At 41.3% G+C, this 27,895-nt stretch overlaps 2 protein-coding genes across 13 annotated transcripts in view; one reads left to right on the forward strand and one right to left on the reverse strand.

Moving 5' to 3' along the window:
* Positions 1-819: 819 nt before the first annotated feature.
* ECSCR (endothelial cell surface expressed chemotaxis and apoptosis regulator) lies at positions 820-13,456 on the forward strand. Of its 2 annotated transcripts, XM_083448849.1 has the most exons (7): positions 820-955; positions 2,339-2,386; positions 3,413-3,538; positions 5,439-5,537; positions 6,844-6,880; positions 8,721-8,803; positions 9,492-13,456. In XM_083448849.1, exons 1-7 carry the CDS (start codon positions 898-900, stop codon positions 9,521-9,523), a joined length of 483 nt encoding a protein of 160 aa, XP_083304975.1. In that variant the 5' UTR covers positions 820-897; the 3' UTR covers positions 9,524-13,456. The 2 variants fall into 2 exon arrangements, with proteins under 2 accessions (XP_083304975.1, XP_083304976.1); XM_083448850.1 differs by lacking the exon at positions 5,439-5,537.
* Positions 10,876-27,895, reverse strand: part of FAM193A (family with sequence similarity 193 member A) — a 47,804-nt gene continuing 30,784 nt past the window's right edge. For all 11 annotated transcript variants that reach the window (XM_083448583.1, XM_083448580.1, XM_083448578.1 and 8 more), the window contains 6 exons: positions 26,277-26,553; positions 20,135-20,321; positions 18,440-18,670; positions 16,748-17,537; positions 15,591-15,672; positions 10,876-11,642 (listed from right to left, as the gene is read on the reverse strand). In XM_083448583.1, coding sequence (XP_083304709.1) covers positions 11,549-11,642; positions 15,591-15,672; positions 16,748-17,537; positions 18,440-18,670; positions 20,135-20,321; positions 26,277-26,553 — 1,661 coding nt within the window. In that variant the 3' untranslated portion in view covers positions 10,876-11,548. The remainder of the gene's footprint in view (positions 11,643-15,590; positions 15,673-16,747; positions 17,538-18,439; positions 18,671-20,134; positions 20,322-26,276; positions 26,554-27,895) is intronic.

Genomic DNA, 27,895 nt, shown 5'->3' on the forward strand with positions numbered 1-27,895 from the left:
AACCCGGAAGTAACCTGTTCCGGTACTTCCAGGTTTCCCGCAGTCCGCAAGCCGAAAACACGTAAACTGAAGCGTCCGTAACATGTGGTATGACTGTACTATCTTTGTTCTGTCCAGCGCATGAAAACTGTTATGCCCATGGAGATTCCTTCTGACCATAAATGGTGTTGTTTCTTTCACTTCCCAGCGGATGTCGTCTCCCATCGTGACTTGGGGCGGAAGTGAATCTTGAAGTTTCTCAAAGGTCTTATCTCTCCATCCTGAATCACACAATGTTGGGTTCTAGAGTAATAGCAATGAGCCCCGGTTTGAATATAGTAATTGCTCCGCTGGTGGGGTGCTGCAAAATGCAGGGGTTTTGCTGCAAAATAACTGCAAAACTTTGTCACAGGTTTGGAGGAGATTCCAAATTATGGGGTTCACAGTTCATTTGCCTCAAATGGAGAGTTTTGAGGACTGCACAGGGAGAGACAGCAAACACTCTGAACAGAATGATTATATTCCAAAAGCACCAGACTGCTAAACTCTGCACACAGGCCAATAGTCCTTCTTTCAAAACAGAGACCAGCAGTAAGGTTAAATATTCCTGTGTACTTATTTTCATTCATTTTCATTCCCCACAAATTTCTCGTAAGCGTAGAGACTCCTCACAACAACAATACTGAAATTTCTTTTGTGGCCGGTAAATTCTGTTTCATTTCCTTTGGAATTATAATGGGCAAAAGAAGTATTCCACAGCGTCAATCCCCTTGTTGACTCAGTCTGCTTCCTTCTATTCTTTAACAGGAAGCTCTTGGACAATCAGCACATGCAGACAAACTTCTCTCCTGGTTGTTTTTTGTTCTCCCAGACTGCAGAATGGACAGAGCTGCAAGTTTCTGAGGAGTGGAAGACATAATGATAGCTTTACATTTTTTGATGTTTTTCTGGTTATGTGACTCTGTTCTTCTTCAAGGTAAGAGACTTTATTGCCCAGTTCTATGCAAGTCTGAGGGGAAAGTTCCAAGGGGCTTATGATTGCCACCTTAATCCTGTTCAAATGGAGGGCAATGGTGAGTTTGTGTTTTGAATGGATAAATTTCAGTCCTTGGCATCTACAGTTAAAATCTCAGGCTGCAGGGCCGCAAAAGATTTCTCTCTGCCTGAAACTCTGGGGAGCTGCTTTCAGTCAGTGTACACAATGCTGAGTAAGATGAATCTATGTTCTAATTCAATATAACACAGATTTATCAATTCATCAAGGAGCAAAGTAAAGCAGTTCTCACTCAGTATTCATGCAAATCTAGTTCCTTTGGCTGAAAGAGGTGCAGATCTTTTAACAAATCTGGCTCTAAAAAACTGCCTTCCTGTTGTGCAATACATATATTTCAGAGTTTAAGGATTACAGATTGACTAGGGCCTTTAATACACAATTTCTGTAACAAAGGTGTGGCTGTTTCACCAAAAGGACAATGGTGCCTGTTTTGTTGAAGAAAAGCTGATGGAACTGCTAATTAAAACAAAAGCTGAATGAATATATGATGTGGAAAACAACATAATTCTTCATCATTTTTGGGGGGTTAAATTATACTGAGTGTACGCAGGATACACCGATGGATAAAGCGAGGATGTGCTGATGACTAAAATACAGAGGGAAATCCATGTCATTCTCTTCCAGTTGTTCCAGCTATGCAAGGAGTGTGGTTTGCCAGATTTAAAGATCCCTGCTCTCCTGCCCACATGCGCTGTTCTGGGGGTTCTCCCAAGCCCTCAGAGCCAGTCTGAGCACAGAGAAGAGGAGGCAGGGGAAAGCCTCATTGCATAAGCAGAAAGTCCTTGTGGAGGGCCTACACTGTCAGAGAGCAGATGCAATGGGCAGGATTCAACAAATGAGACCCATCAGCGGAAGCCCTGCAGAAAGGCTTCCACTTGCGCAAGGCGGCTCCTGTGTGCCCCCCCCCCATGGGTGCTGCAGGGACCAGAACCTAATCCCTAACCCTGGATTATTATTAACATGCTCTGCTTATTATAGAGGGAACTTTGAGGGCCTGTTTTGGCCATCTAATGTCAGTATGTAGACTTGAAGGAGATCAGTACATGTGAATTGAGATGTTGAGCTTTCTGTTGAGGAGCAAGACATTAGGACAGATTTTACTGAACTGAATTCAGATATTTAAGATATTTAGCTAACGTGTGTGTGTGTGGGCAGGAAAATAGGCATTAGCAACAAATGGGTCACTTGGAGGTAAAATTGGCCATATAGCCTTTGTTTTGGATGTCAGATAATGTAGCAAAACCAACATGTCCCCACAAAAGATATATATCCTAACTGCTCTCCTATTTTCCGATTTGCCTATAGAGTCTGTGCCCAAGAAAAATGGAAGCTTCATCCAGCCATCCTCAGCAGGTAGACCCTCTACAATTACCCTGCTATTAAAAGGCTTTACCTTTTCAATGAGTTCCAGTAAAGCGATGAGGGAACCTTTTGTGTGATCCTGATGGAGGGCAAGGGCTCTTTATCCTCCCTTTCATCTCTAACACCTGTACTCAGGATTACTTACAGTGGCCAGATCCTTTGGTGGGAAAATGCCAGACCATCACTTGTCATTTCAACATGCTACTATTATGCATTATAAACAAGTAGCTCTCAGCATCCTGTGGTAATGAATGTTCTTATATTAGAAAACTGATTGTTGCTTGATTTAGGTGAGAAAGGGAATTGAAACCTATTTTTGCTAGGTCAGATGCAGTCCCTTTGTTCCATACAGCTAAATTCATAGTGGCCAAAAAGGTATTTTTGATGGTCAGTGGATTTTATGCCTTGTCTTGTTCTTGTTCTGCATTGCCATTTCCTTTCTCAGAGAAGAGAGCGGTTTTTCCCTAACCCTGACTGGTTTTTGGATATTTTACTGTGCATATTTATGCAGAACACATGTAAGGGTACTGAGACAGGAAAGAAGTTGGTGTGAGCACACTGGCTGTGCCCTGGGTCTCCTTTGTCCTCCATATACTAGGGGTAGCCCTGCTTGTTTGGCAGCTGAGGCAAAGGATGCTGCTGCTGGACAGCAAGGAAGCTGGTGAGGAGAAGCCATGCTGTGCTGAGGCCAGTTGGGTCCTCCCTCTCCAGCCAGCCACCCGCAGCACTGGAGTCCATTCATCCCATTTCATTGTTTATAGCCAATGGCCATTAGAGTATAAAATCACAAAACATGCTATCCAATCAAAAAGGCAGTTAATCTATAAATTTTAAAGAAATCTATCATCGTCTAATTTTTTTTTTTAAAAAAACAACAACTTGGGAATGCAATGCTGTTTTGAGTCAGGAAAAAAACGTCAGTCACAAAGGTAGTAGTAGATGCAGAGTCTTACCCCAATCCATTGCCTCTTCATTTTAATCCACCTCTCAATGTCTCTATACCTTCCTATTTCTTAGTTTCCACAGGTATATATAACGGGGCCACCTCTCCCACGAAAGGTCTCCTGTACGTATATACAGATTTTCTCACTATCCCTTCCCCTACAGAAGAAAAATCAGCAGCACTAACAGTGGCAGCAACTGGTGAGTAAAGACATTAAGATAAGGTGTCACAATTTTGGAGAGAAAGTAATAAGACAGATGTGTTTAAAGGGTGCCAGCATTAAATATATTTCCAAGTATTTTAAAAATATTTATATCTTACGGAAATCAGTATTCTGATTATACCTCCACACTCTTGCCCCCAAAGAACACCTTATCAGTTTGTAGAGCTTAGCAAAAAAGAAGTCAGGATTCACGAAGCAGCATTCAACTACAAAATTGCAGTAGCACAACAGGACATCCTTCTTGCCCCACACATGCCCTGCACTGTCCCAAAAATGTCTCCAGAGGCAGGGGTGTAGTGTGGGGAGGGCCAGGGGGGGTCATAGTTCAGGGCACATGGTTTTCAGGGGGTGTGAGTCAGGGCCCCCCCCACAGGGATTCCCGCCCTGCCTGCTGCCGGAGGTCTCTGGCTCCCAGAGCCCAGTCTTGCCACTGCGCCCCCGGCCCCCTCACCAAGGGCTCCCCCCGCACGGGTGGGCAAGCAGCGCAATGCATCCCTGCACCTGCTTGGCGGTGGAGCGGCAGGTTTTGTTCACCCTCTGCCCCTAGCCCCTGGTCCTGCCTGGTGCGCACACACACACCGGGCGCTAATAAAGGATGCAATGCTACTGTCCAGAGGGATGGGGGAACACTGTTTTGCATAGAACCCATAGTATTTGTTAATTTTAATTTTGTCAGATTCATTCTCAAATGTACTTAGAGTGCCTGTATTGCCTAATTTAACTTCCTGCAAAGTGTCCCAAGAATGTATGAGCTCCTATGAACACTTACCTGGGAGTAAAGAACATAAGCATGTCTAGAATAAAATTATAAATTATCTGGAGGAAGGACAGAACACAAATAGAGGAGTTGAGTACAAATGGTTGACTGCCACTTTTTTGTTCTACCCATTCTGAAAGGACCTCAAAAGCAGTGTGGGTGAGGTGTGGTTGCATTGAAGTAATGGCCAGACTGAGATCTGCTTAGCTGCAGACACCTTATACATTGGGTGCCCCACAAACTATTCTCGGGGTACACTGTCTCAAAGGTACATCAAGTCTTTTCAGTTATTCCATTCCACATATACACTTAAAACATGGAGAGAGAGCCTGATGTGGTGAACCCTGCTGGCCTGATGTGCACGTTTTCAAGGGAGCCTATTTGCACACAAATGTGCATATGCAGGCTGCCCACTCAGCTAGGAAAGTACTGGGTTTTCAGACTGCAGAGAGCATGTGTGAATAGGCTGTCCTTTATAAATGTCACATTGAATGCATGGAAATTGGTGGACAGGGCTGACAGAGCAATCACTCATGAACACACAAGGCCACCCAAATCTCTGCCACGCCACCACTTTGCACAATGCTGCTGTGCTGTCCAGTACCGATAGCTCTTCCTGAAAGAACATGCACCATCCTATTGCCACAATGCTGGCACTTGGCAGTAGTAAAGAATTTGTCACTGCAGTGCACTGGTACGTTCCAGCTGTCACAGGGCTGCCAGTGAAATTTCTTCTGGGGCATTTGTTAATAGGCTTAAGAGAATTTCTGGTTATTCAATAACTCCATTTGATGTTCAGATACAGCAGATTAAAAAAATATGCAGACTCTACATTTTTGAAACATTATGACTTCCTGCACTTGTCTCTGCTCCCACCTGGATTTACAGAAATTTATACACTCCTAGACACTAGACAATCACATCAATTGTTGTATTGGGATGCTCTTGTTGGCTGTCCTTAATTGTGCTCCCGCCCATTTTTAACTACTTCGGCAAGTTTGGGTTTTAAGTAGTGATTGGCAGCACTGTCAACCCTATTTGTTGTCACTGATTCTAACAGATGTTGAATGGAAAACTACCAGTGGCTGCCATTATGGGTCTTGTTTTCCTCATTATCCAGGTGTTATCAGCTTCATTGCCATTCTGGTGGTGATTGTAATTATCCTGGTCTGTGTGGTCAGCCTAAGATTCAGGTGTCGTCACTGCAAAAATGTGGAAGGTATTAAACAGTGTGTGTCATTGTTTTAATAGCTCTGAAGTGGTTATATTGTATCTGAGTCTCCATTTTATCCACTTAATATCCACCTTGCAATTGTCTGCCATGGACTTGGTTCACTATCCACATTTCTTGACTTTGATTCTCTGCTTAGCTCTTGTTCTGTGTTCTTTCTTGGGTAAAATGCTTCTTGTCCAACCCTTCTTCTTACAAACATTTTGCTCAAGATAATTCCGTAATTCCCCACTTTCCGGTTTGCAGGCCGGTTGTAATTTATAGTCTCAAGCTTCCTGGGTTTTTTCCTTCCTTTCTTCACTTTTAACCTTCTTCACGTCTCAGGTTCTTGATGATGCCACTTGAACACTCTTCCTTATTCCCTCTTGCCTTCACTCAATTTCCTTCAGCTTATATACTTTATTTATGTGCCACCTTACTGCCCAGGAGCTCAAGATGACTTACATTGTGCCTCACAACACCCCTTTGAGGTAGGTTAGGCTGAGAGACTGTGACTAGCCCAATGAGCTTCATGGCTGAATGGGGATTTGAACCCAGGTCTCCCGGGCCCTGGTCCAACACTCTAACGGCTACACTGCACTGGCTCTGCATCCATGTCGTGAAAAAGCCAAGGTGTAAGCTTGCTCCACAGTTGAGTCAAGTTCATGTTTGGTCCTACCTTATTATGTCCTCCCTCACTAAACATATTTGTTCTTTAATGTGCTCTCTTTCCCATACCCCAAATGTGTGAACATTTCTTCTTGATTAAATTGTATTCTATCCACTTTCTTCTTATTCTTCTGACAGAACTTCTTCACATTTCTGATTTTAAACCCAGTTCAGCTTCTAATCACTTCTAATCTATATGCTCATCTTTCAGCTTGACCACCTACTCGTTTTACTGATATAATTCCTTCTCACCCGTTATTCCATGTGTCATATTTTAACTTACCCTTGTCCTCTGGAACTTTACAATTCCAGCTAGCACCAACAGGAGCAAATAGCAGCTTTGGAGGAGCAGTTTCCATCATGACTGCTGCAGGGGAGGAAAAGGTTAAATACTCCTCCTTTCCTGCCCACTGTGATCCTTATCATTGATGCACACACCAGCGACTGCTATTTGCATTTTTTTTAACGTGCGCATTAATTGCAAAAATAAGCATGTTGACACATCTAGCCGAGTCCTCTGGACATTCTTTCTGCCTCTTCCAAGATATGCTTTTATTTTAATGATAAATGAGGACTAAATTAAAGGCAGTATATTATTTGTACAAATCTTTTAGTGCGTATTATTAATGGATTTTTCTCTTTGTAGATAAACAAAAACCTCAACATCCGATTGTATCTTACAGGTAAAAAAATACGTTTTAGAATTTTTCCTTCTTACTAGTTGCTGTCAAGCTGCAGCTAGTTTTGTTTTTCAGCTACTAACTTTCAGAGTGGCTGTGATCCTAGTTGACTAAATCAGGTTGGTCAAAACCTTTATGTGAGCTGTAATACAACTTTGGGTTTAATGCATGAAAAGGGACATGGTCAACAGTGGAACAGCTACAGCCAAAGTACTGCATGTCTGGGGCCCTGCTGTCCTGGAGGCTCTAGTTATTGCTTAACCCTTAGGAATGTGTGGCTGCAGAGAGGGACGGCAAAGAATAACAATCAGAAACAATCCAAAACACAGGAACAGTTCAGAGTGCCACAGCAAGAGTAAAGTTACACATCAGATTAAACAACACATCAGATTAAACATGAGCCAGTGTGGTGTAGTGGTTAAGAGCAGTGGACTCGTAATCTGGTGAACCGGGTTCACGTTTCCGCTCCTCCACATGCAGCTGCTGGGTGACCTTGGGCCAGTCACGCTTCTATGAAGTCTCTCAGCCCCACTCACCTCACAGAGTGTTTGTTGTGGGGGAGGAAGGGAAAGGAGAATGTTAGCCGCTTTGAGACTCCTTCGGGTAGTGATAAAGCGGGATATCAAATCCAAACCCTATCATCACACATTTACACAAGTGTCACTAGGTTCGATCAGTCTGACTCTTTAGTGAAGGTATTTAGAACTGCAGCCTTATTATTTATGCAGTGGTTTTCAAAGCATAATCTCAGCAATAATTACAACACTATCGTAAGGGTATGCAGGTATCAATCCTATGCTACTAACTTTGATGTAACCCACAGCAGCTTGCCTAGGACGACTGTATGGAGGTTATGGCTTAGCCAAATGTTTAGGTACATTCATAGGATACGGAGGGATGAAGTGATCTGGTCTGGGGTGATGTCAACTAGTGTAGTTGCCCAGGGCAGCCACCAACATGGCAATGCTTCTCAAATAGTCACTATAATTTCACTTAGAGATGACTTTATAGTCATGTGCTTTGAAGACAGAGAAAATGCTTGCTTCATTGCTCCCTATTGCCCTCAGCTGTTGATTATTATGACACTAAAGTAATGGAGCAATGTTTAATTATATGGTAGCACAGTTGTACCTCGGAAGTCAAACGCTTCAGCTTCCAAACGCCACAAACCCGGAAGTGAATGTTCCGGCTTGCTAATGTTCTTTGGAAGCCGAACGTCCGAGACGACTTCTGATTGGCTGCAGGAGCCGCGCCTTGGTTTCTGAACGTTTTGGAAGTCGAACGGACTTCCAAATGGATTCCATTCAACTTCTGAAGTACGATTGTACTGTAAAATCACATTTCTTATTAAGCGAGTGGGGGGATTGAGGAAGAAGGGACTTGTACAATCAAAGTTTGATGATCTACCTTCCTAGCAGCAGAGAAACATCACACACAGCAATGAGTCTGCCTGGCTGCTTGGTTAAGTAAAAGAGAGATGGTAAGAAATGATACTAACACCAATAAAAGCACATCCTGCATAAACATTACAATATGTCCCACTACATTAAAATATTTCTAAATCCAATGCAATAGATTTCAGATTTAGATGAAGCTTCTTAAGTTGAAACTCCATATATGGACAGAAGGATTAAAGTCTTTAGAACATTTACTGAGCAAAACATGCTGTGGCTTTTGTTCATAGCATTGGCAGAATGAAAGTGAAGAACAAGCTACACATCAGTGCTTCCTAATCCACTGAGATGTCTAGCTCTTCAGTGTTAGTCACCTGCAAGGAAAAACACATTTTCTCATGAGGTAGCCAGATAAAGTAACACTGGATGCATCCTCTATTTTTGGGCAGCTGCTCTGATGCTGAAGCTGCAGTTGGCAAGAAAAATGTCATGCTGGTCTCCATGAAAGACTTAAACATAAGCAACAGCCAAGGTAAGGTGTAAGGGTTGGGGAAACCCAAAGGTTTTCTATTTGATAAGCAAGTCTTAGTGGGCGTGACTAATTAGAACCCCACTATTTATAAAAGCAAAAAAGTATTGTAAGTGACTATTCCCCGGGGATAAAACACAATTATTTCCTGTGACTCTTAGATTATTTTGGGGATTATACTTTATCATGATAACTGACTTAAAAAAGAATTATAGCAAGGCATTAGATTCCTATTAAACCTGTCCTAAGACTTCTGCTCATATGGCCGCACAAGTGCGTGCCTTGAACCTTGTAGCTTATGTTTTTCTAGCAAGCTATTTATCATTTGTATAGTACCTAGAATTTACTAAGCATTGTACACATTAAATGAAGACAATACCTGTACTGTATAGAGATTTACAATGTAAAAGACATGATGCAAAAGACTTAACTCCCTGTGAGTTCAGATTCAAGAAGACTATACATGGTCGTCTTGACCAAGACTATACATGGACATGATTCCCTTTAGACAATTGTCCCATACAGACAGCAGAAGGATTGTACTTTAGATAAAGTTGTTTTTTGGGGGAGAGAGGGGTAATTACTTTGTTTAAACACTGATCTAGGCACAGAACCCAAAGAGTAAGGTTTATTTTACATTCTGTACCTAGAGCTCTGAGGCCTTCTAATTTTGCCATGTTGGTTTTTCCAGGTGCTGCAAAATGTATTACGCATGAAAATTGAAGAAACATTTTTAAAACGTGTAACTTTATTTTTAATCAATGTGGGGGAATGCTGTAAGGTATTTGTTATTCTCTTTGGGATATAAACACATGAAGCCGCTTTGTAAATCAGACCAATGATTAATCTAACCTAATATTGTATATTCTTGACTTATGGTGACTCTCCAACGTATCTGATCCTTTACATGCAAATACTGGATATTTTACCTGGAACTGTTGTCTCCTAAATGCAAAACATGCACTGTACTATTGAGGTATGGTCCTTCCCAGCTGTGGTTTTCAACTGGCCAAGAAACCTCTATTTTTTCTTTGAAAAGTACTCATATTGATGGGGGGGGGATAACCAGTCACTTTTGCCTTACTCTAAGTTCATTTCATTGTGGTCGTTGATAATTTGGCATATTTTAATTTCAATGGAGCACACAAAATATATTTCTCAGGAGAAGGAAGGAGGGAGGGTGCCGACAGCCACATTTTAATGCACAAGCAACTTCTCATTTGCTTACCTGTGCTGGAAGCCTTGTCCTTGCATCCCCAGCTGCAGAAGTGAGCTTGATGTTCCTGGCAGATCCTTGTGTTTGAAATCCTGGGCAGAGTATCTGAAAGGGGAATCTGAAAAGATAAACATCACCTATCTGCCCTTTATTATTTGTGTTTATCTTGGCTGTTGAGTTGCCTTTTTATGCAGAGCTCCCCATCATCAAAGTCCCCTCTTGAGTATTCTTGAATTGGTGGCCAAGTGATGTCTTAATGTCTGAGAGCAAAGTTCCCTGGCTAGGTTTTTTATATTCCTGGTCATGCATTTCTAACAGTTGCAAAGAATCCTGTCTTCAAATGCAGCTGGAGAAGGGTTTGGAGGGAGGGGATCTTCATTAACTTTCTTTCCAAAGGTAACATCACACCATAGTTGTGGGCAGGACCAACCTTCTGAGTGAGCATAACATCCTGTCTAGCTTTCTTTCCTCCACTGTGCTAGAAGGCTTATATTAGATGTAGAAATATACTGCTCCACCAGCAGAGTGCTGTGCTCAACCAGCCCACAGAGATGTGACAACTACAGCAGGTATGAGATGGGTTCACACTGTTTCTAGGATTATAAATTAATTCAGGTATCATACCAATTACATTATTTGCTTCTGAATTGCTGACTCTGTTGCAGTTCAACAACCTAATCATAACAGCTAACATTTTTCACAGCTGTTATTTGTTAGCGATTTTTGCACAATGTTTTCCCCAGGGTAGCTGTCCAAACACATAAAAACAAAAACTACATGAACCCTCCCTCATCTATAATATGCCAACTTCCCACCACCATCTACCATGGCAGCAATGAAACACAAAACAGAGCATGAGTCTTTTGCGATTACTAATGTATTCCATCTTTCAACAAGAAAGGCATGATCTTAATATTATTTAACAATATGTTAAAAAATCAGCCAATAGGCTTCAGCGTTAATACAGTTATACAGTTTTACTGATTTGATATGCAAGTACTCATTTGCTAAACTTCCTCTTGCAAGTATTTTTACACAAGCTGGCTACAAATTGGGAATCAAAACACAAATTGCTTAACTTGTACATTCTCAACAGTAGATTGTGAAAAACAAAAGTAAATGCTTGTCCCAAAAGAGGAATTTTCTCTATGACAATTTCTTTAAAGAAGTCTATAAGGAAAGAGCAAAACTAGTTGGATTCATTGCTCTGTTTAAAGGACAAGTCATAGCAAAATGGGGAAAGCCAAGGTATCTCCAGAAACTGGAAACATGCTGTTGTTCCAATTCCAGCAACTGCAGACTATAGTCAGATAAGTCTCATTCACAGACTTCAATCACAGAAACTAACATATGTAGTTAGAAAGCAGCAATTCTGCAGCCTTCTAGCATAATCAGGGGAAAGGCTAGATGACCAGTGAAGATCCACACAGCACTGCTAATGAAGGTATTTGTCTCAAGGCCACAGCAGTTCTCAGCACAGGGAGTGCAGTTAGTAATTAGATCCCACAACATTCATATCCATGTTGTGTCCTTTAGTGGACAGCAAAGGTAGCTTTCTTCAAGCTAAAGTTGGACCAATTGATGGAAAGTCTTTGCCTTGTCTGTCTGGCAGAATCCAAGCAGAATCTGTAAAGAAAATATGTGTAAAGGAAATCTAATACACGCCAAGGAAGTATATATCATCATGTCTATATTACAATTTCCATGATAATTATTAGATTTCTAATTATATAAAATGTACCTTGTTAATACTTGAGCAGAGTTGCTCAAACTTCAGCTAAAAGAGAGTGCATTAACACCCACCCTAGGGTGGAAGAAGGCTGAATGATTTGACATGATAACTAATGTTGTATTTTATATATATATATATGACTTCTTTTAAAGTCAAAATTGCTATTCACAGTGGGGTAAGGTTTACAGATACCTTTGTCTGCATTTTGCAATGAGCGAATGTGGCAAGTCAGTAAGCAGAGCCAATGCTTCTGGCCCCTCAGCTCTGGCTCATTTCAAATAACAGCTGCTATTAAAATGTGTTGCTGACTGAGACCTAGAGGCTACAAACCAATGTTTAATCTCATTTGATTGTGCTGAAACAGGGATGGGGACCTTGTGGCCCTCCGGACGTTGCTGCACTTCAGCTCCAATCAGCCGCTGCTAGCAAAGCAAGTGGGAGTTGAACTCCAGCCACATGTGGAGAGCCACGGGCTCCCAAGAGTGGCACTAACGTGAAAATGATGACCCCCCCATATTGGAATTTGATCTCAGTTCTACAACTGACTTCATTAATCCTGCTAACAGTGCCTGATGCCCAGTGCTCATTTTAAAGTCTTTGGAACCTAAACATTGGTGCAACTATGCATGCATTTTTATATATGGAGCAGAGCTCAATGCCTCAGTCCCAATGATTAAGCTTACAATGTTCTTTTAGATGCAGTACTATTTGGGTACAACTTCAAATCCCTACTCTGCTTTCTGCTTGGACAAATCATTCTTTCAGTTTACCTACCTCATAAATGTGTTGTGGAAAAAAACATATATCAAGAAGGTGCATGGTGTTACACATGTGGGATAAACATATTTGTATTTTTCGTTCAGCCAGATTTAGTATTACAGAAATGGAAAGACTGAACAATACAGCAGTGGGCATATGCGGCCACCCTCTCATTTGCTGTAATATATAAAAGTAGTTACTAGGGTAGGTTTCTGCTTTGCGAGTTTTAGTTTGTCCATTCTCTGTTTCTGCAGAGGTGTTGTATAACAGTGCAGAGAACTGAAGTTATGGGCTACTTGTGAATAAAGTGTGCTTTGTAGTTAAAAAGCAAAGTATTCACATGTACTAAATGGAGCTGAACCCATAAGCCTTTCACAGAAAGTAAGAAGGGGAGCATTTTTATTTTATGAGTCCTTCTAGCTGCTTAGAAAAGAAGGCTGCTACACTGGAAACTTGTGCACAGTTTCATCAGTGGCGGCAAATCTGGGAAGACTCCTAAGAGATACTGACCCACTTTTTAAAATAAAAATGCTACTAAATGCTACTAACAAAATAACAGATGAAAATAAAAAGAAAGCACTCAGCAATGGTGGATATGTATTATAATAAGAAGTCTTAATCTGTTGAAAGTCAGAAGGGAAAACTTTCAATATGTTGAACAATATTTTTAGCCTAATTCTAAGTGAATTAGTAAAATAATCTAAATTGAAATAAGGTCTGAGATGACTAGTAACAGCTTGTGGCACCTCAGATGTTAAAAAAGAGACACTGTGCTTTTTTTAAAAAAAAAAAAGTGGGGATTTTGATGTCAGTCTGTATCTATTTTGGCCTTCAAGTTGATTTCTATATATGTTTTTATTGTTAAATCGATCGAGGATGTTTCATGGAAAGTGATTCATAAATAAAATAAAAGAATAATAAAATTGACTTCAAACTCTTTACTGGTCAAGCATTTAATGTCTGTTTTTGTATGGGAAGCAAGTGTCTATTTATATATTAGAAGGGTGTGTTGATAGATAAGAGAGTAAATGCATGCATGTATTCATGTACCCACGTGTGGGTGGCTGAGAGGGGGTGGGGGCTGGGTGGTGAAGAGATGGGCCTCATGGATGCATGAATAAGAGGAATGGCTGCACTAATGGATGGAGTATGACATGGAATCATAGAACTGCAGAGTTGAAAGGCACCCAAGGGTCATCTAGTCCAACCCCCTACAATGCAAGGATCCTGCCCCCTGCTGTCTCTGGGTGGGTATTACCAAAATGATGTTTTGTACACCACATTCACCCAATGACCTAGAACCTCTGAAAGGAGGCGGCTAGTGTTTCCCCTGTTGCAAGAATATGAAATAGTCTTAGAGCATCTTGCAAGTTTGGGCAGAGAAAAACGTTGAGCCTTCACAAGATTTATGATGAGAACGCCTCAGTTGAAACTGTAAGGCACGGGTGGGCAGATCTCAGGCTTGCAGAATCTACTGTGTTTTAAATACAGTGGTACCTTGGTTTTTGAACAGCTTGGTTCCGGAACAATTCAGAACCTGAATGCTGCAAACCCGGAAGTAGGTGTTCAGGTTTTCGAACTTTGCCCCGGAAGCCAAATGTGCTCCTGAGCATCCGTTTTTACTGTTGCACAGCAAATTTCAGTCCCCCGCATAGTAATTAAGCCTTTTTTCTTAATTACTATGCCCTTGCGCCACTCGTCTGCCCTTGCGCCACTCATCTGGGTCCCCCCCATTGTAATTAAAGCCTTCCGTTTCTGATTGCAGTGTTCTGAGGTGATATTTGGTGCTGGTTTTTTTGCTATTTTTTGCGTTTTTGTGGCTTTTTCATTTTTGTGACTGTGGCTTGTTTTTCGTTTTATGATTGATTGATTGTGTGACTGAGGAAATGGATAAAAGCCCTCCATCCAAACAATGACTATCATGTGCAGGTAAGGAAAATAATTAATTTTAATATTTATCATCTACACTACTGTCTTATTTATTTTATAGTACAGAACATTGATTATTTCTTTCATTTTATGGATCAATGGTCTTGTTAGATAGCAAAATTCATGTTAAATTTCTGTTTTAGGGGTTGTTTTTAAAAGTCTAGAATGGATCAATCTGTTTTGCATTACTTTCTATGGGAAAGTGCGCCTTGGTTTTGGAACGCTTTGGTTTTGGAATGGACTTCCGGAATGGATTAAGTTTGAGAACCAAGGTACCACTGTACTACAACCCCAAGTTCTGCCCAGAATTTGTTATCAGTGCCACAATAAAGGCCACAAGTTATTTTATGGAAAAAATCCACTCCTGTTCCCACCCACCAAGGCATTATTTCCCAGCAAATCTCTTTTTTTTTTCTTTTGCAAGGTGAAGGGAGCTTCTTAGTTGCTGCTATTTTAGACATTTGAGAATCACAAAGCTTAACTGATCTACTTCAAACGGCCCAGAGATCTAGCTGAAGTTTTTAACCTACCTTCTGTTGTAAGGATGTTTGTCCTTATTTTAAGGCAAGTAAACACAACTTGTGATCCAGGCCCCCAGAAGCTCAATCTACCACTTCCATTTGTTGCCTGTCTAGCGCACTTCTTAGTTGATCTCAGTATCAATGCCCTGAACACTCTGTTCCACCAGTAGAGAGTGTTGCCTGGGCACAAGCATACCTCAACAGAATGCAACCCTAGATGCTTTTTAAAGGTAAAGGTAAAGGTACCCCTGCCCGTACGGGCCAGTCTTGACAGACTCTAGGGTTGTGCGCCCATCTCACTCAAAGAGGCCGGGGGCCAGCGCCAGTGCGAGCCAGAGCCGCACACGGAAACGCCGTTTACCTTCCCGCTAGTAAGCGGTCCCTATTTATCTACTTGCACCTGGGAGTGCTTTCGAACTGCTAGGTTGGCAGGCGCTGGGACCGAACGACGGGAGCGCACCCTCCGCGGGGATTCGAACCGCCGACCTTTTGATTGGCAAGCCCTAGGCACTGAGGCTTTAACCCACAGCGCCACCCGTGTCCCCTAGATGCTATTTAGCTATGCCTAAAACCAGTTGCGAGTTTTTATTTGGGCCATAATAGCAACAAGACAGCCATATGGCACTTACTTACCTTTTAAAATGTTCAACTTCCCGCTCAGTTTCATCCATTTCCACACTGTCTAGGTCAACATCTTTGGGCAAAAACACATCATCTGCAAAAAACACATTGTAAAAACAAGATTATTTTCAATTACCTCTTTCCCCAAGGAAACAAATGGAAACATGCAACCTGAAGTAATTAAGCCTTTTAATCTGGTATAGGATATTTAAGAACTTAGCCACATTCTTAAGTTTAAGTTGGGGACTTCTGTAACGTGACCAGTGACCACTGAAATAGGGCCAGCAAGAGGCACCCTAAGGCAGAGGTGGGGAGCCACCAACCTATTAGGTAATTCTGGTGTGCGGAGTCTTCCCATTTTGCCAAGTATTCTCCGCCACAGCAGGAATCTTCTGTTAGGGCCAACAGAAAACTATGTTCAAGTGCAACTGCAGCACTGGAGGGGAAAGCTGACTCCTCTTTCCTCATGTGTCACAATTTCCTCACCAAAAATCCCCCCACCCCCGGGTGACAAATAAGCTTGAAAACAGCTTTCTATTTATGTCAATGGAAGGCTGTTTTCAAGAATGGGGTGAGTGGGAATCTGCATGAAGATCGCACCTGGAGAGAGAAATTACCTTTCCCTTGCCCCAGCTGCAATCTCCATGAAAATCACAGCCCCATCCACCAGCATTTAAGGCTAGGAAAAGAAATTCTCATATGCTTTTTTCAAGCTTAGTTGCTGAATGGAGTATGAATGAGAGAGGAGGGAAGCCAGATTGTGTTGTTCTTTTTTAAAAGTTGGCGCCTATGCACTGGGGGTGTGCTTGTGTGTTGCACAAGATATAATTTCATAAAAAGACTGTTGTACACATATGACACTGCCTTGTAATGAGTCAGACCATCAGGTCCATCTAATTTAGTATTGTCTGCACTGACTTGCTGAGGATCTTTGCGGTGTGCGAGAGAGGCCTTTCTCAGCCCCACCTGGAGATGACAGGGGGTGAAGCAGGGATCTTTCCCATGCAAATCATCTACTCTACCCCTGAGCTACAACACTTCTCAACTAAGCACAGGAGGCAACTTCTCAGTTTCAGGATTATTTCAGATAGTCCTCAATGTGACCAGAGATGTTTTGGAAGCATTAAACTATTTAAAATACACAACTAGCTAATGAAATAGAGGCTTACCAATTGAGGAGTTCCCTTTGTCACTTTTCTTTTTCTTATTTTTCTTGCTCTTGCCTTTTGGCTGTGGAGATTCTTGTAGCAGAAGCTTATTATGCAGCTGTTCATTTGGAAATAAGGAGCCTCTCACAAAAGGTGACTTTGTCACAGGATTAATTTGCTTTGCTTTATTTGTGCTTACTTTTTTCTCCTCTTTTTTGGAGATGGCAAGTGACTGAAGTTCTGCCACTTTTATTTTAGAATTTATTTTGTTTTTTATTTTAGGTGGAGTCTGTATATCAGTTGCTTTGGAAGACTTTTTCAATCGTTGAGAAAACAGATCATTTATTTGTGTTATCTGCTCTTTGTTGTTATCTTCTGTGTGGTGATGCATTATGTTAAGAAGCAAAGAAAGGGGTTCGTGTGATTTCACAGTCATCTCTGTATTGAAAAGCAATTTTGAGTCTCTACCATTTATTGGATTTGATGGGTCAAAGCACTTTTCATAAACTTGCCCCTGTTCAACATGATCTGCATGTTTAGACAGTGATTCAGATGATGTTTCTATTTCATCAAGGAATTCATTCTGAATGTTTTCTGGGATGTCAGGGGAAGGCTTCATCCTTACTTGACAATTCTGAGTATGCACCTGTACTTGTTGGCAGTTTGTGCTGGTCCTCTCTTTCTTCTTTTTCTTAATGTCTTGTAACTCTTGTAGTTGTTGCGCCCCTCTATCTTCTTGCTGTTGCTGTTCTAGTAGCTGATGATGTTCCTTTTCTCTAGCTTTGGTTTCAATGTGGGCCTTTTCTTTTAACTGGGAAGACAACAGTTTACCTTTCTTACAATGGCATGAAGATTCCAAAAACGTAAGTTGATGTAGGGCTGGATTCAACTAACTGATCACACCAGAAGAAGCCCATGCAAGGACTTCAACTAGTGCAAGAGGACCTTCTCCCCCTCCCCCAATTGTCTCAGGTTAGGTGGGAAATCCCTCAAAGCAGCACATGGAGCAAACATTTTCCATCAGGAAATCTGCTCAGCGCTGTATTTAATTCTTCCTGGCGATACAGAAATATAGTTTTGATATAGCTCATATAGCACACACTGGCTGCGATTCAACTAAATTTTACTGAGAGTAGAACCGTTGATATTAATGGACCTAACTTAGTTATGTTCATTAATTTCAATTAGTCTACTTAGATATCCCTGCCCACCTAGCAGTTCGAAAGCACGTCAAAGTGCAAGTAGATAAATAGGTACCACTCCAGTGGGAAGGTAAACGGCATTTCCATGCGCTGCTCTGGTTCGCCAGAAGCAGCTTAGTCATGCTGGCCACATGACCCAGAAGCTGTACGCCGGCTCCCTTGGTCTGTAGAGTGAGATGAGCGCGCAACCCCATAGTCGCCCACGACTGGACTTTATGGTCAGGGGCACCTTTACCTTATTTAGATATTAAAGCATTTGAACACAGTTTGCTCTCCAAAAAGAGTCCAAAGTGGCTTTTAACAGCAACAACAACAACAGTTTAAACAATCTACTAATAAAAACAAAAAGTAACAACGCAACAAGAGTTAAAAACTTAACACCCAAAAGTCCTCTCTGAAAATAATTTTGTGAAACATCTTAAAAATAGTATTATCACCACTGAAACACATTGAGTAGCTCATTTTCATGCCTTTCAATAAATGGCTACCTCAAATAAAAGTCTAGGCTTACCTTTTTTTGCTTATGCCTTGCTCTTTTGGCTGTCCGCGAGCTGCTTACTGGCTTAGTCTCAGGGCTGTTTATAAACTGCAGCAAGTCCTCTACTTTTCGATGATCAACAACACTTTCCCTATCTTGTATCAGCTCTGGTTGCCTGGGTTGTCCCTCTTTCTTCTTTGTTAAACGTAAGCGAAGTTTTTCTCTCATTTCAGCATAATTCCTACTAGTTGGTGCTGCTGGTGGCTAACAGAAAATTTATAAACTCATAGTAAATACTGAAAAATCACTTGAATTTTAGCATTCAGAAACAAAGGCAGTTAAAAAGATGTCCATATAGAAGAACTTTGCAAAACACAAATAATCAGGCTTAAGAGGCAGCATGGGCAGAGCTGCACAACTCCTTCCAGGCCCTTGAGGGCGGCCCAGCGTGGCTTGACTGCCCAGGTTAGGAGCCCTAATCAGCACAGGTGGCGGCTGTAGAGACATCCAACCCTTCAGGCTTCCTCTACTCATGTTGCCCCTGAAGGTGATCATTCATGCCTGAAGAGGACTCTAGCATAATGATCACAAGTGTTGTAAGAAAATACTTCAGGCCAGACATTAAGCTCCATGTAAATTTACATATGCTAAGATTCAATTGTTGGAACGTCAAAATGTATGTAACAGAAATTTATGCTGCCCTAATAATGCATTTGCTAACAACTGCAAATTTGTTAGAGATAAAAATGGCAGAAATCCATGAATGCCTACAAAATTTGGATCACAAGAGTATGGGAAACAGCTAATTGCTCAAACTGAGTGAAATTTTGAGGTTAAGAGTTGGAAGGCAACACAGAGAAATACTTTTAGTTTTTAGAACAAAACATATAATTCAAACATGTATTTACAACTACAGTTGAACCTTGGAAGTTGAACGGAATCCATTCCAGAAGTCCGTTCGACTTCCAAAACGATCAGAAATGAAAGCACGGCTTCTGATTTGCTGCAGGACCGGAACAGCCACTTCTGGGTTTGCGGTGTTTGGGAGCCAAAAGGTACTCCTGTAATTTTCAAAACTTTAAATTTAAAGTTACCATATTTTTTGCTCTATAGGACGTACCTGACCATAGGACGCACCTTGTTTTAGAAGGGGAGAACAAGCTAAGCTAAGGAATAGGAAAGGACCAACATGCCACGTCAAGTCTTTTGATGCAGATAAAACCCATCCATTTATCCATCTGACTTTGGAACACAGGAAGACGTCTTATACCCAGTCAGACCACTGGCCCATCTAGCTCAGCACTGTCTACACTGACTGGCAGTGGCTCTTGAGACAGGAGTTTGTCCTAGTCCTCTCTGGAGAAACCAGGAATTCAGCCTCAGACCTTCTGTTCAGAAGCAGTGAGTCTCTCCCCCTGCTGTTGACTCTCCACAATGCCTGACATGAAGTGGGAATTACTGTATTTTTCTGTGTATAAGACTATATTTTTCCCCAAATTTTTAAAGTTTAAAATTGGGGGTCATCTTATACACGGAATGTTGCAATTATTTATTTCTGAATTTTGGGCTCAAAAAATAGGGGTCATCTTATACATGGAAAAATATGGTAGTTAATTAAGTCTGGCAACAGCAGTTAGTTAATTCAGTATGTTTTGCAAAGCCAAAGCAACAGTAGAGTGAAATGCAAGTGGCAGCACCTAAAAATAAAATCTGTGGCGGATTACTTACTCCTCCATGACCAAAGAATTCACAGTAGCAACAGTCACAGTATTTTCCTTCTTTTTGGTTTGTGGATGTTGAGGTACTAGAGCTATGCTCTGAGCAGCTATCTTCATCTTGGCTCTCCTCACCATCATACTGTTGATGGTTATATACACGGCTGTTCTCACAATGATGGCCTTCACAGTCAGGATCACTACAATAAAGCAGAAAACTGATATTTTAACCCAGTTTCTTAAATCAGTCTAGAAAGCAACAGGAAAACAATCAACCAAGTATAACACTCTATGCATATGATGAAGTGGGTCCTATTCTATACACTGGTGCCAACTTTAGGGGGCTCTGGGTGCCAGGGCACCCACAATTCTTTTGTGGGTGCTGAGCACCCCCACTGCGTGGCTCTGATGCAACTTCTAGTTTCTACCAGAAGTCGCGTTGGAGGCCTGTAGCGACCTCTGAAGTGACGTACAAGACCCCGCGAAGCCCTGGAAGCGACTAATAAAGTCCCTGATAAAGAGAATTGGCAATTAAAAATGATAGAATATGCAGAGTTAGCAGGTCTGACAAGTAAAATAAGAGAGCAAGAAGATCTAGCATACAAAGAGTAGTTGAATTTTTGTGTGGAGCATTTGGAAAATAACTGTAAATGAGTGAAAATGCTAGCAGGATTAAGGTAAATTCAACAGTATAATATATAATAAGGGAAGAATAAAGGGAGGAAGGGAACTAAATGGATATGTAAGATAATGCAGGAATGGTGGGAAGAATAAAAGGAACCAGAGGAGGGGAAGAAGAGAAGCCATTGAATGTTTTAATTAAAAGAAAGATATTAACAGTGGAAATGTATATTTGAATGTGATTTTGCCCAAGTAATAATGAAAATTATAAATAAAAATAATAAAAAAAGAAAAGAAACCGCCAGAAGCCGTGAGGCCCCGCGAGGTCTCGGAAGCAACATCTAAGGCCCTGCCAGGTCTCTGAACACGACTTCCAGTATAAACCGGAGGTTGTGTCAGAGATCTCACAAGGCCTCCAGTGTGACCTTCAAGGCCCTGCGAGGCCCTGGACGCACAGCTGTGGCTTCGGCGTCATAACATGACGTCATGATGTCATGTTATGCTGCGGGTGCCACTGGGCACCCATAATCTGGGACCCAAGTCGGCACCCCTGATTTCACAAAACCTTTTGTTACAACATGTCTACAAATGCTTGACCCCAGACAGACACACTGCTCTCTCTTTGTTCCCAAGTTGTACTGCTGCTTTCTACCAGTCCCAAATCCCTTCCCTGAACTGTGTGTCTTGTATCCTGAAATCATGGTCCTTTCTCTCACATTCCATCAACGTGCAAGTGAAAGGATAAGCAAATAATCTCCTTCTCCTCAAACCCTATTTGTACAGTGCCCTTCATTCAAAGATCACAGGGCGGATCACAACAGAAAAATACAAAACGAAGACCAACCGGTCAGTAGTCACTTAATTTTCCGAATCCAGGGAGGGTTTCTTGAGGAATGGTTTCACCACTGCAGGCAGGGACTACCTCCTCTTGCAGGGAGGCATTAATCACCCCCCTGGCCTACCCAGCTGTCCCCTACCTGCTAGTTTTTATCAGTCAGGAGGGGCAAAGGTCCAGAGCATGAACCCCTTGTCCACATCCTTCAGTCTTACTAACTGAAATTCATCCAGCACAACAAGACCTGACAGTGCCCTGGACACCCTTTGAGATTCATTTGGTATAACAGCATAGTCAAGGTCATAGTGGATGCAAGGGGTTTTATCCTCCAAATACTTTGTAAACAAGTTACAGCAAGCTGCCCTCAGTTCTGCCACCTCCTTTGGGTCAGACTGTAAGTGGCCCTGCACTACCCAGAAAAGCTCCGCCAGATGGCACAATGAGGATGCAATGGAGGCAACAAAGTCTGCCTTCTTTGCTGTCTTCTCTGCCACTAGGTTAGCTCAGTGATTAGCCCTCACCAGCGTTAGACTGCATTCAATCAGATCTTTCCTCCACACATGTTCAAGCTGCTTCCCAGCTTGTTTCCTTGTTCTATGCTCTGGAATATACCAAAGAATCAAGTGGGAGAGGGTGCTCAGGGGTAATCGTATCAATGGCCTGAGCCATTTGTATGTTCCAGGGGTCAACCGCGACACCAATCATATCAGCTGGAAAAACCCCTGAACTGTATGGAAACTCAATGGATCATCCCTCAAGGACAGAGCATCCTAATAGGTCCTCCTGCCTCTGCAGAGAAAAGGTGCTGAAAGCTAAATCTCAACAAAAAGTGATCTCACCATGGCAAGGGACTGATGTCCATATCGCCCACTTTCATATCACCCTCTTCCTTGAGAATACAAGTTCCAGAGTGCGGCCTGCCATGTGTTGGGCCAGTGACATGTTGGGCCAGTCCCACTGTCGTCATGGCAGCCATGAAGTCCTGAGCCAGCCCACAGCTAGTCGCCTCAGCATGGATGTTGAAGTCTCTCAGAACCAGCCGTCTGGGAGTCCTCCACACCACCTCTGAGACCAGGTCTGTCAGCTCAGTGAACCCTTATCTATCCGAATTGTCCAGTGTCAGGAACGCTACTGCAACTATTCCGATTTTGTCCAAGTCAAAGCTGAACTGCACAGCAGTGGTACCAATTGACCTCACTATCCCTCCTTCTCCCAATCACCCCACTTTCTGCGAAAGCCTCATAATTGCTGTTTAAGTAGTTTCAATTTTTCTAAAGAAGTTTATTTGTGGACTCGTTTCTATTTCTCCCTGAGTACCTTACAAGGGCACATCACTTCCCCAGACTAAATATTCTAAATGTTACCCACGCCACTGGATCCTTGGAATTCTTTTTGTATGTTAGCAGGACCATTCTCCACCAGACTGACATCAGTCTGGAATATGACCAGGGATGCATTGAGAACAGTATTCCCCCTATTTGAGCAAATTCCTCTAAGCACTAATGTTCACAAGAGCTTATTCCCTGAAGTAGCCTGCAGATGTGTTTACACACATTTCCTGAGTAAGCTTGCTAACAGCTGGAAGGCAAGTCTTTTGTACTTAACAGCTGATTTGGTGTGAAGAATGCAGAGTCCATTAGGGACTCAGATATTTGTACCCAGATATTAGGGATATACCTCAAGATAAAGAAAAAGGGAATTCAAATGGATAGAATAATAATTAATATGGATTTCAACCACTTTTTGGGTGCAACACTGCTACATATTTTGGCTGGTCTTATTAATTTTACATGAGTTTTAGCAATGTTGGAATGGGTTTATTTGATTAGGGTTCTGTATTTCTAGCTACTGTGATGCTTTTCTAAGAAAAATTGTGGGATAAAAATATAAAGAACGTAAGGAATGAATCAATATATAGATCAGCAATTCCATACCATAGCAGCAGCTCTGACACATTTATCTTGCTTTTTAATTAAGGCAAAGAACAAATGTTATATGGTTACACTGTGGCTTTAACTGATTTGAGAATCATAGGATGATGTTGTTATTAAATTATAATTAACAATAACAACAATGAATTAACGGCTTCCTTTTCCGTTCTGCGCCAGGAATAGATCCTCCCTCGACATCATGGGAGTCGCAGATGAAGAGGAAAGAGAATGGTGGGGGTTAAACTGTTCTCTGCATTCCTCTCAGGGTTTGGGAGGAACAGGCTTTTTTCACCTGCAGTTTGCCCTGTGGTTTGGCACTCACTTCCCAGGCAATGCGAAGGCAGGCAAAGGCACTGGGTGCAGGAGCACTCCATCTGTCGATGTTAGAGAAGTAAGACATAAATGCTAACTGAGAATTAACCTTGCCTTCAGCTTTTATATAACAAAGCTTGCTTGACATAAGAACAGTCATAATATATTTCTAAAATCCATTTTACTCTTCTGAGTGACCCTGTTAGTTTCACAAGCTTAAGCAAGTTTTTATTTAAAAATAGATGACAGCTGAAACTCTTTCTTTAGCAAGCTTCAGTAGCAAGAAACCACAAGACTTGTTTTTGCCAATTTTGAAGAAGGTACCCTTTGCAAACAACAAATGTTTCTTCTTGGTCAACCCTCTTGATGATTGCAGCTTGTTTTGCAGACCCTATAAGAATTTGCTTTGCTGTTTGCTCAATTGTCAATCTCTCCTTGTGGTGTGAACCAGAGAGGACTGGCTATTTCAGCTGAAATAAATTAGGTGTTGTACCTATCCGTTTTGTCCTGACTCCTCTTTCCTGGTAGATGTTTTGGCTGCTCATCCAAGGAAGAACCTCAGCTGCAAGTTTTCTGCAACACCGAAACCCCCTGACTCCATTCCTGGAAGCAGAGGTTAGCCTGCTAATTGAATTTTAATTGGAGATTAAAGTACAGGCGTGTGCCAGAAGAGATGAGTTTACAAACTGTAGGACAACCCAGCTGCATGGATTAAAGGTATGAACTGAGCAGCTAATATTTCATTCGGTGCCAGAGATGGTGGAAGGAGGGGAGCCCATGGCTGGCTTATTAAAAAAAATATTATATATATTTATGATTTGGCAACCCTCCTCGGAATGCAAGTAAAAATTATAAATGTACAAGTGAGGTTGGAAGAAACTGGATTATTAAAATGGAATTTAACAACAAAAATGGAAACTGTGTGTGACCTGAAACAAAAGGAAGGACTATGTTGGAAATATAAAGCCAACCCCACCCACCCTCTGCTAGCTACAAAGGAAAGTGGAAAAAAGGCGGAGACGACTTGAATTTAATGTAACTTTGAAGGATAATTAGCCATAAATTCTCAGCTGTAAGGAATCATATACCACTCTTCCCAAGCTGAGAAAAAAATGGCGAGAACAGTTTATTTACTGGGACAGAGAGGCTCCAGGAAGCTGCTGTTTGTGTTCTCTGTGCAAAGCAACAAATAGCAATGCAGAGACTTTTGGAAAACAATGGAACAACAGCTCTGCCCAAATCGTGATGGGCAACAGCAACAGTTGGAGGAAAGAAAGACATAGCATCATATATGGACAAGAAGAAACATACTGGACAAAGTAATTGCCACATGCAGGAAAGAACAATGACAACACTTACAAGTTCCTCACCTGAAGTTTTATAAATTATTTAATGTAACAATATGAACAGAAATCATTAAGATTGCAGCTGTTTTATAAGGGGTTATTATAACTGGAATGTAACTGAAATTAGCGAGCTTTTGGAATACATAAAATAAAATAAAATAAGGAAGCCATCAAATCTAGCACGTGGGGGCACTTTAATTAAAATGTATAATTTGGGATTTGAATAATCTGTATTAATAACTGTATTAATTGGATATGAATTGGTATTGGTATAATGTGGCTATTATTGGAATAATATTGGAAAACTAATAAAAAAATTTTTTTACAAAACCAATGTATTAACAAGCAAATAAATTCTAAAGGCACCGAGAATAATAATAACAATAACAATAATTTATTATTTATACACTGCCCATCTGGCTGGGTTTCCTCAGCCACTCTGGGTGGCTCCCAACAGAATTAAAAGCATGATAATAATAAAAATAAATTCTATTTATACCCCGCCCTCCCCAGCTGAAGCTGGGCTCAGGGCGGCTAACAACAATCAAAATAATCCAACAAAACATCAAACTTTAAAAACCTCCCTAAACAGGGCTGCTTTCAGATGTCTTCTAAAAGTCAGACAGTTGTTTACAGTGGTACCTCGGGTTAAGTACTTAATTCGTTCCGGCGGTCCGTTCTTAACCTGAAACTGTTCTTAACCTGAAGCACCACTTTAGCTAATGGGGGCCTCCTGCTGCCGCCGCGCCGTCGAAGCCCAATTTCTGTTCTCATCCTGAAGCAAAAGTTATTAACCTGAAGCACTATTTTTGGGTTAGCGGAGTCTGTAACCTGAAGCGTCTGTAACCTGAACTGTATGTAACCCGAGGTACCACTGTATTTCCTTGATATCTGATGGGAGGGCATTCCACAGGGCAGGCACCACCACCAAGGAGGCCCTCTGCCTGGTTCCCTGTAACCTCACTGTGCTCGGAAACGTACTGGGAGCCAATGTAGGTCTTTCAGGATCAGTGTTATATGGTCTCCAAGTATTAATCACATCTTTTGGCCATGTTGTGGTTTTTAAATTTCTATTTTTAAATAAAAATGTAAAGACAAACAAAATCTCACCTGCAAACACTTGATGGAGCACTAATTAAGCTCTCTGTGGTTGAAAGAGGTGGAACTGTCATGGGATAGAGACCTGAATGGGAATCCACAAAGCTGGGTGCAGTTGTGGTAACTCTGGAGAAAGATGAAGCATTAGGGCTTGGCAGATGGGGAGTAGAAGCTGGAGGAAGCACCACAGGAGAAAGGAAAGGAAGTGGCACAAAATTGGTGGGATTCTGAGGTGCAGCCAATGCAGAACATCTGTGATCCTCTGAACTGATATTGTGGAATACATCACCTAAATACAAGAAAGAAAAGTTACCTCATATTCTCAACGTTAACAATGTCTTCATTTCATTGGCAGTCATTTCTGAAATTTGAATAGAATTTATAATCTAGTTTTTTATTTAAAAAAAATGCAACCATGGATAAAATATTGCACAAACAGTTGGTTTTTAAAAGAGGCAATTTAATAAATATTTGTAATTTAAAATAATTGCCAAATGGCATCTTAAAGCCAAAGCCTCACGCAATCAATTCACTTGTTTGCATGCCTGTTAGATGGTATCTCTCAGCACAGAGATAACTGAAATGAACTTCACTTATGAATGCTCTGGGCACAATTCTATATTCCAAGTTTGAAAGAGAAAGAGGGGGTGACATTACAAAGCTATCTTGTAAGACGTATGATGCAGCAAGGGGCAGAGGCATTTGGGCAGGGAAAGGGGGCTGACATACAGGCTATGGAGGATGCTGAAAGGGTTAGTTTATTCTGAGTTTGGGAGGAAACACGAACCTGTATAAGAAATATACGTAGAAAGGAACTTGGGAAGAAAGATGGGAAGTTTGTTCTTAGGCATACTTCACTTCACATGGTAACGGAACATGTAAGCAGAATTATCTGACAGGCTGTCTATCAAATACTGTGACTTATGTATGCTTAGCTCTATGAGTGAACACCAGAGAAAATTCCTTTTGTCTCCATTCCCACATTTCAACCATTTACAAATCCTAATGATGGTAAAGTTTTACATTGAGATTTTACTGCAAGTCAATGTAATTTATGCAATTTAGTGTCATTCCTCTTTTGTAAACATAGGACAGATAAAGAAATCCTCAGATGACAGGTTAGAGAACAAAGATCAGAACTAAACTACTCTTCTAACACATTTTCTGGAAAATAATTTTCCTGAAAATGCAAGGTTTCTAGTGACTGAACAAATTACGTCTACTTAAAAAGTGCAAAGTCCTCACATTTTACTCTGCTAGCAAGAAGCCTATTGGATTTTTACTTTACAAACTGTAACCCCTAATGAGCTGAATGAAACTTTTGATCTGCTGGCACTTTTATAGCATCTGTTTTTAGTTACAGGCTATATCTTAAAAGTGATTATTATTTTAAGGATGTGATTGTTGCAGATAATATGAATGCAAGCATAGCCTGAAGTGGTAGCCATCCAGTCTTTGGGCTGGTGAAAGATAAACTGGCAAGCCGTGTAGATGGCCTTGTCATATTACATATTTGTTTGTCACTTAAATGGTTCCTTTTTTATTTATAAAAAGTTAAGACTATAAGTTGGTGTAATTGTATGCAAGTAGTAATGTGTTTTGTAGAAAGCTTGTTATGGAATTGTAGCAGG

This window comes from Podarcis tiliguerta, assembly GCF_965153285.1.
Source record: "Podarcis tiliguerta genome assembly, chromosome: 7".
Taxonomy (NCBI): domain Eukaryota; kingdom Metazoa; phylum Chordata; class Lepidosauria; order Squamata; family Lacertidae; genus Podarcis; species Podarcis tiliguerta.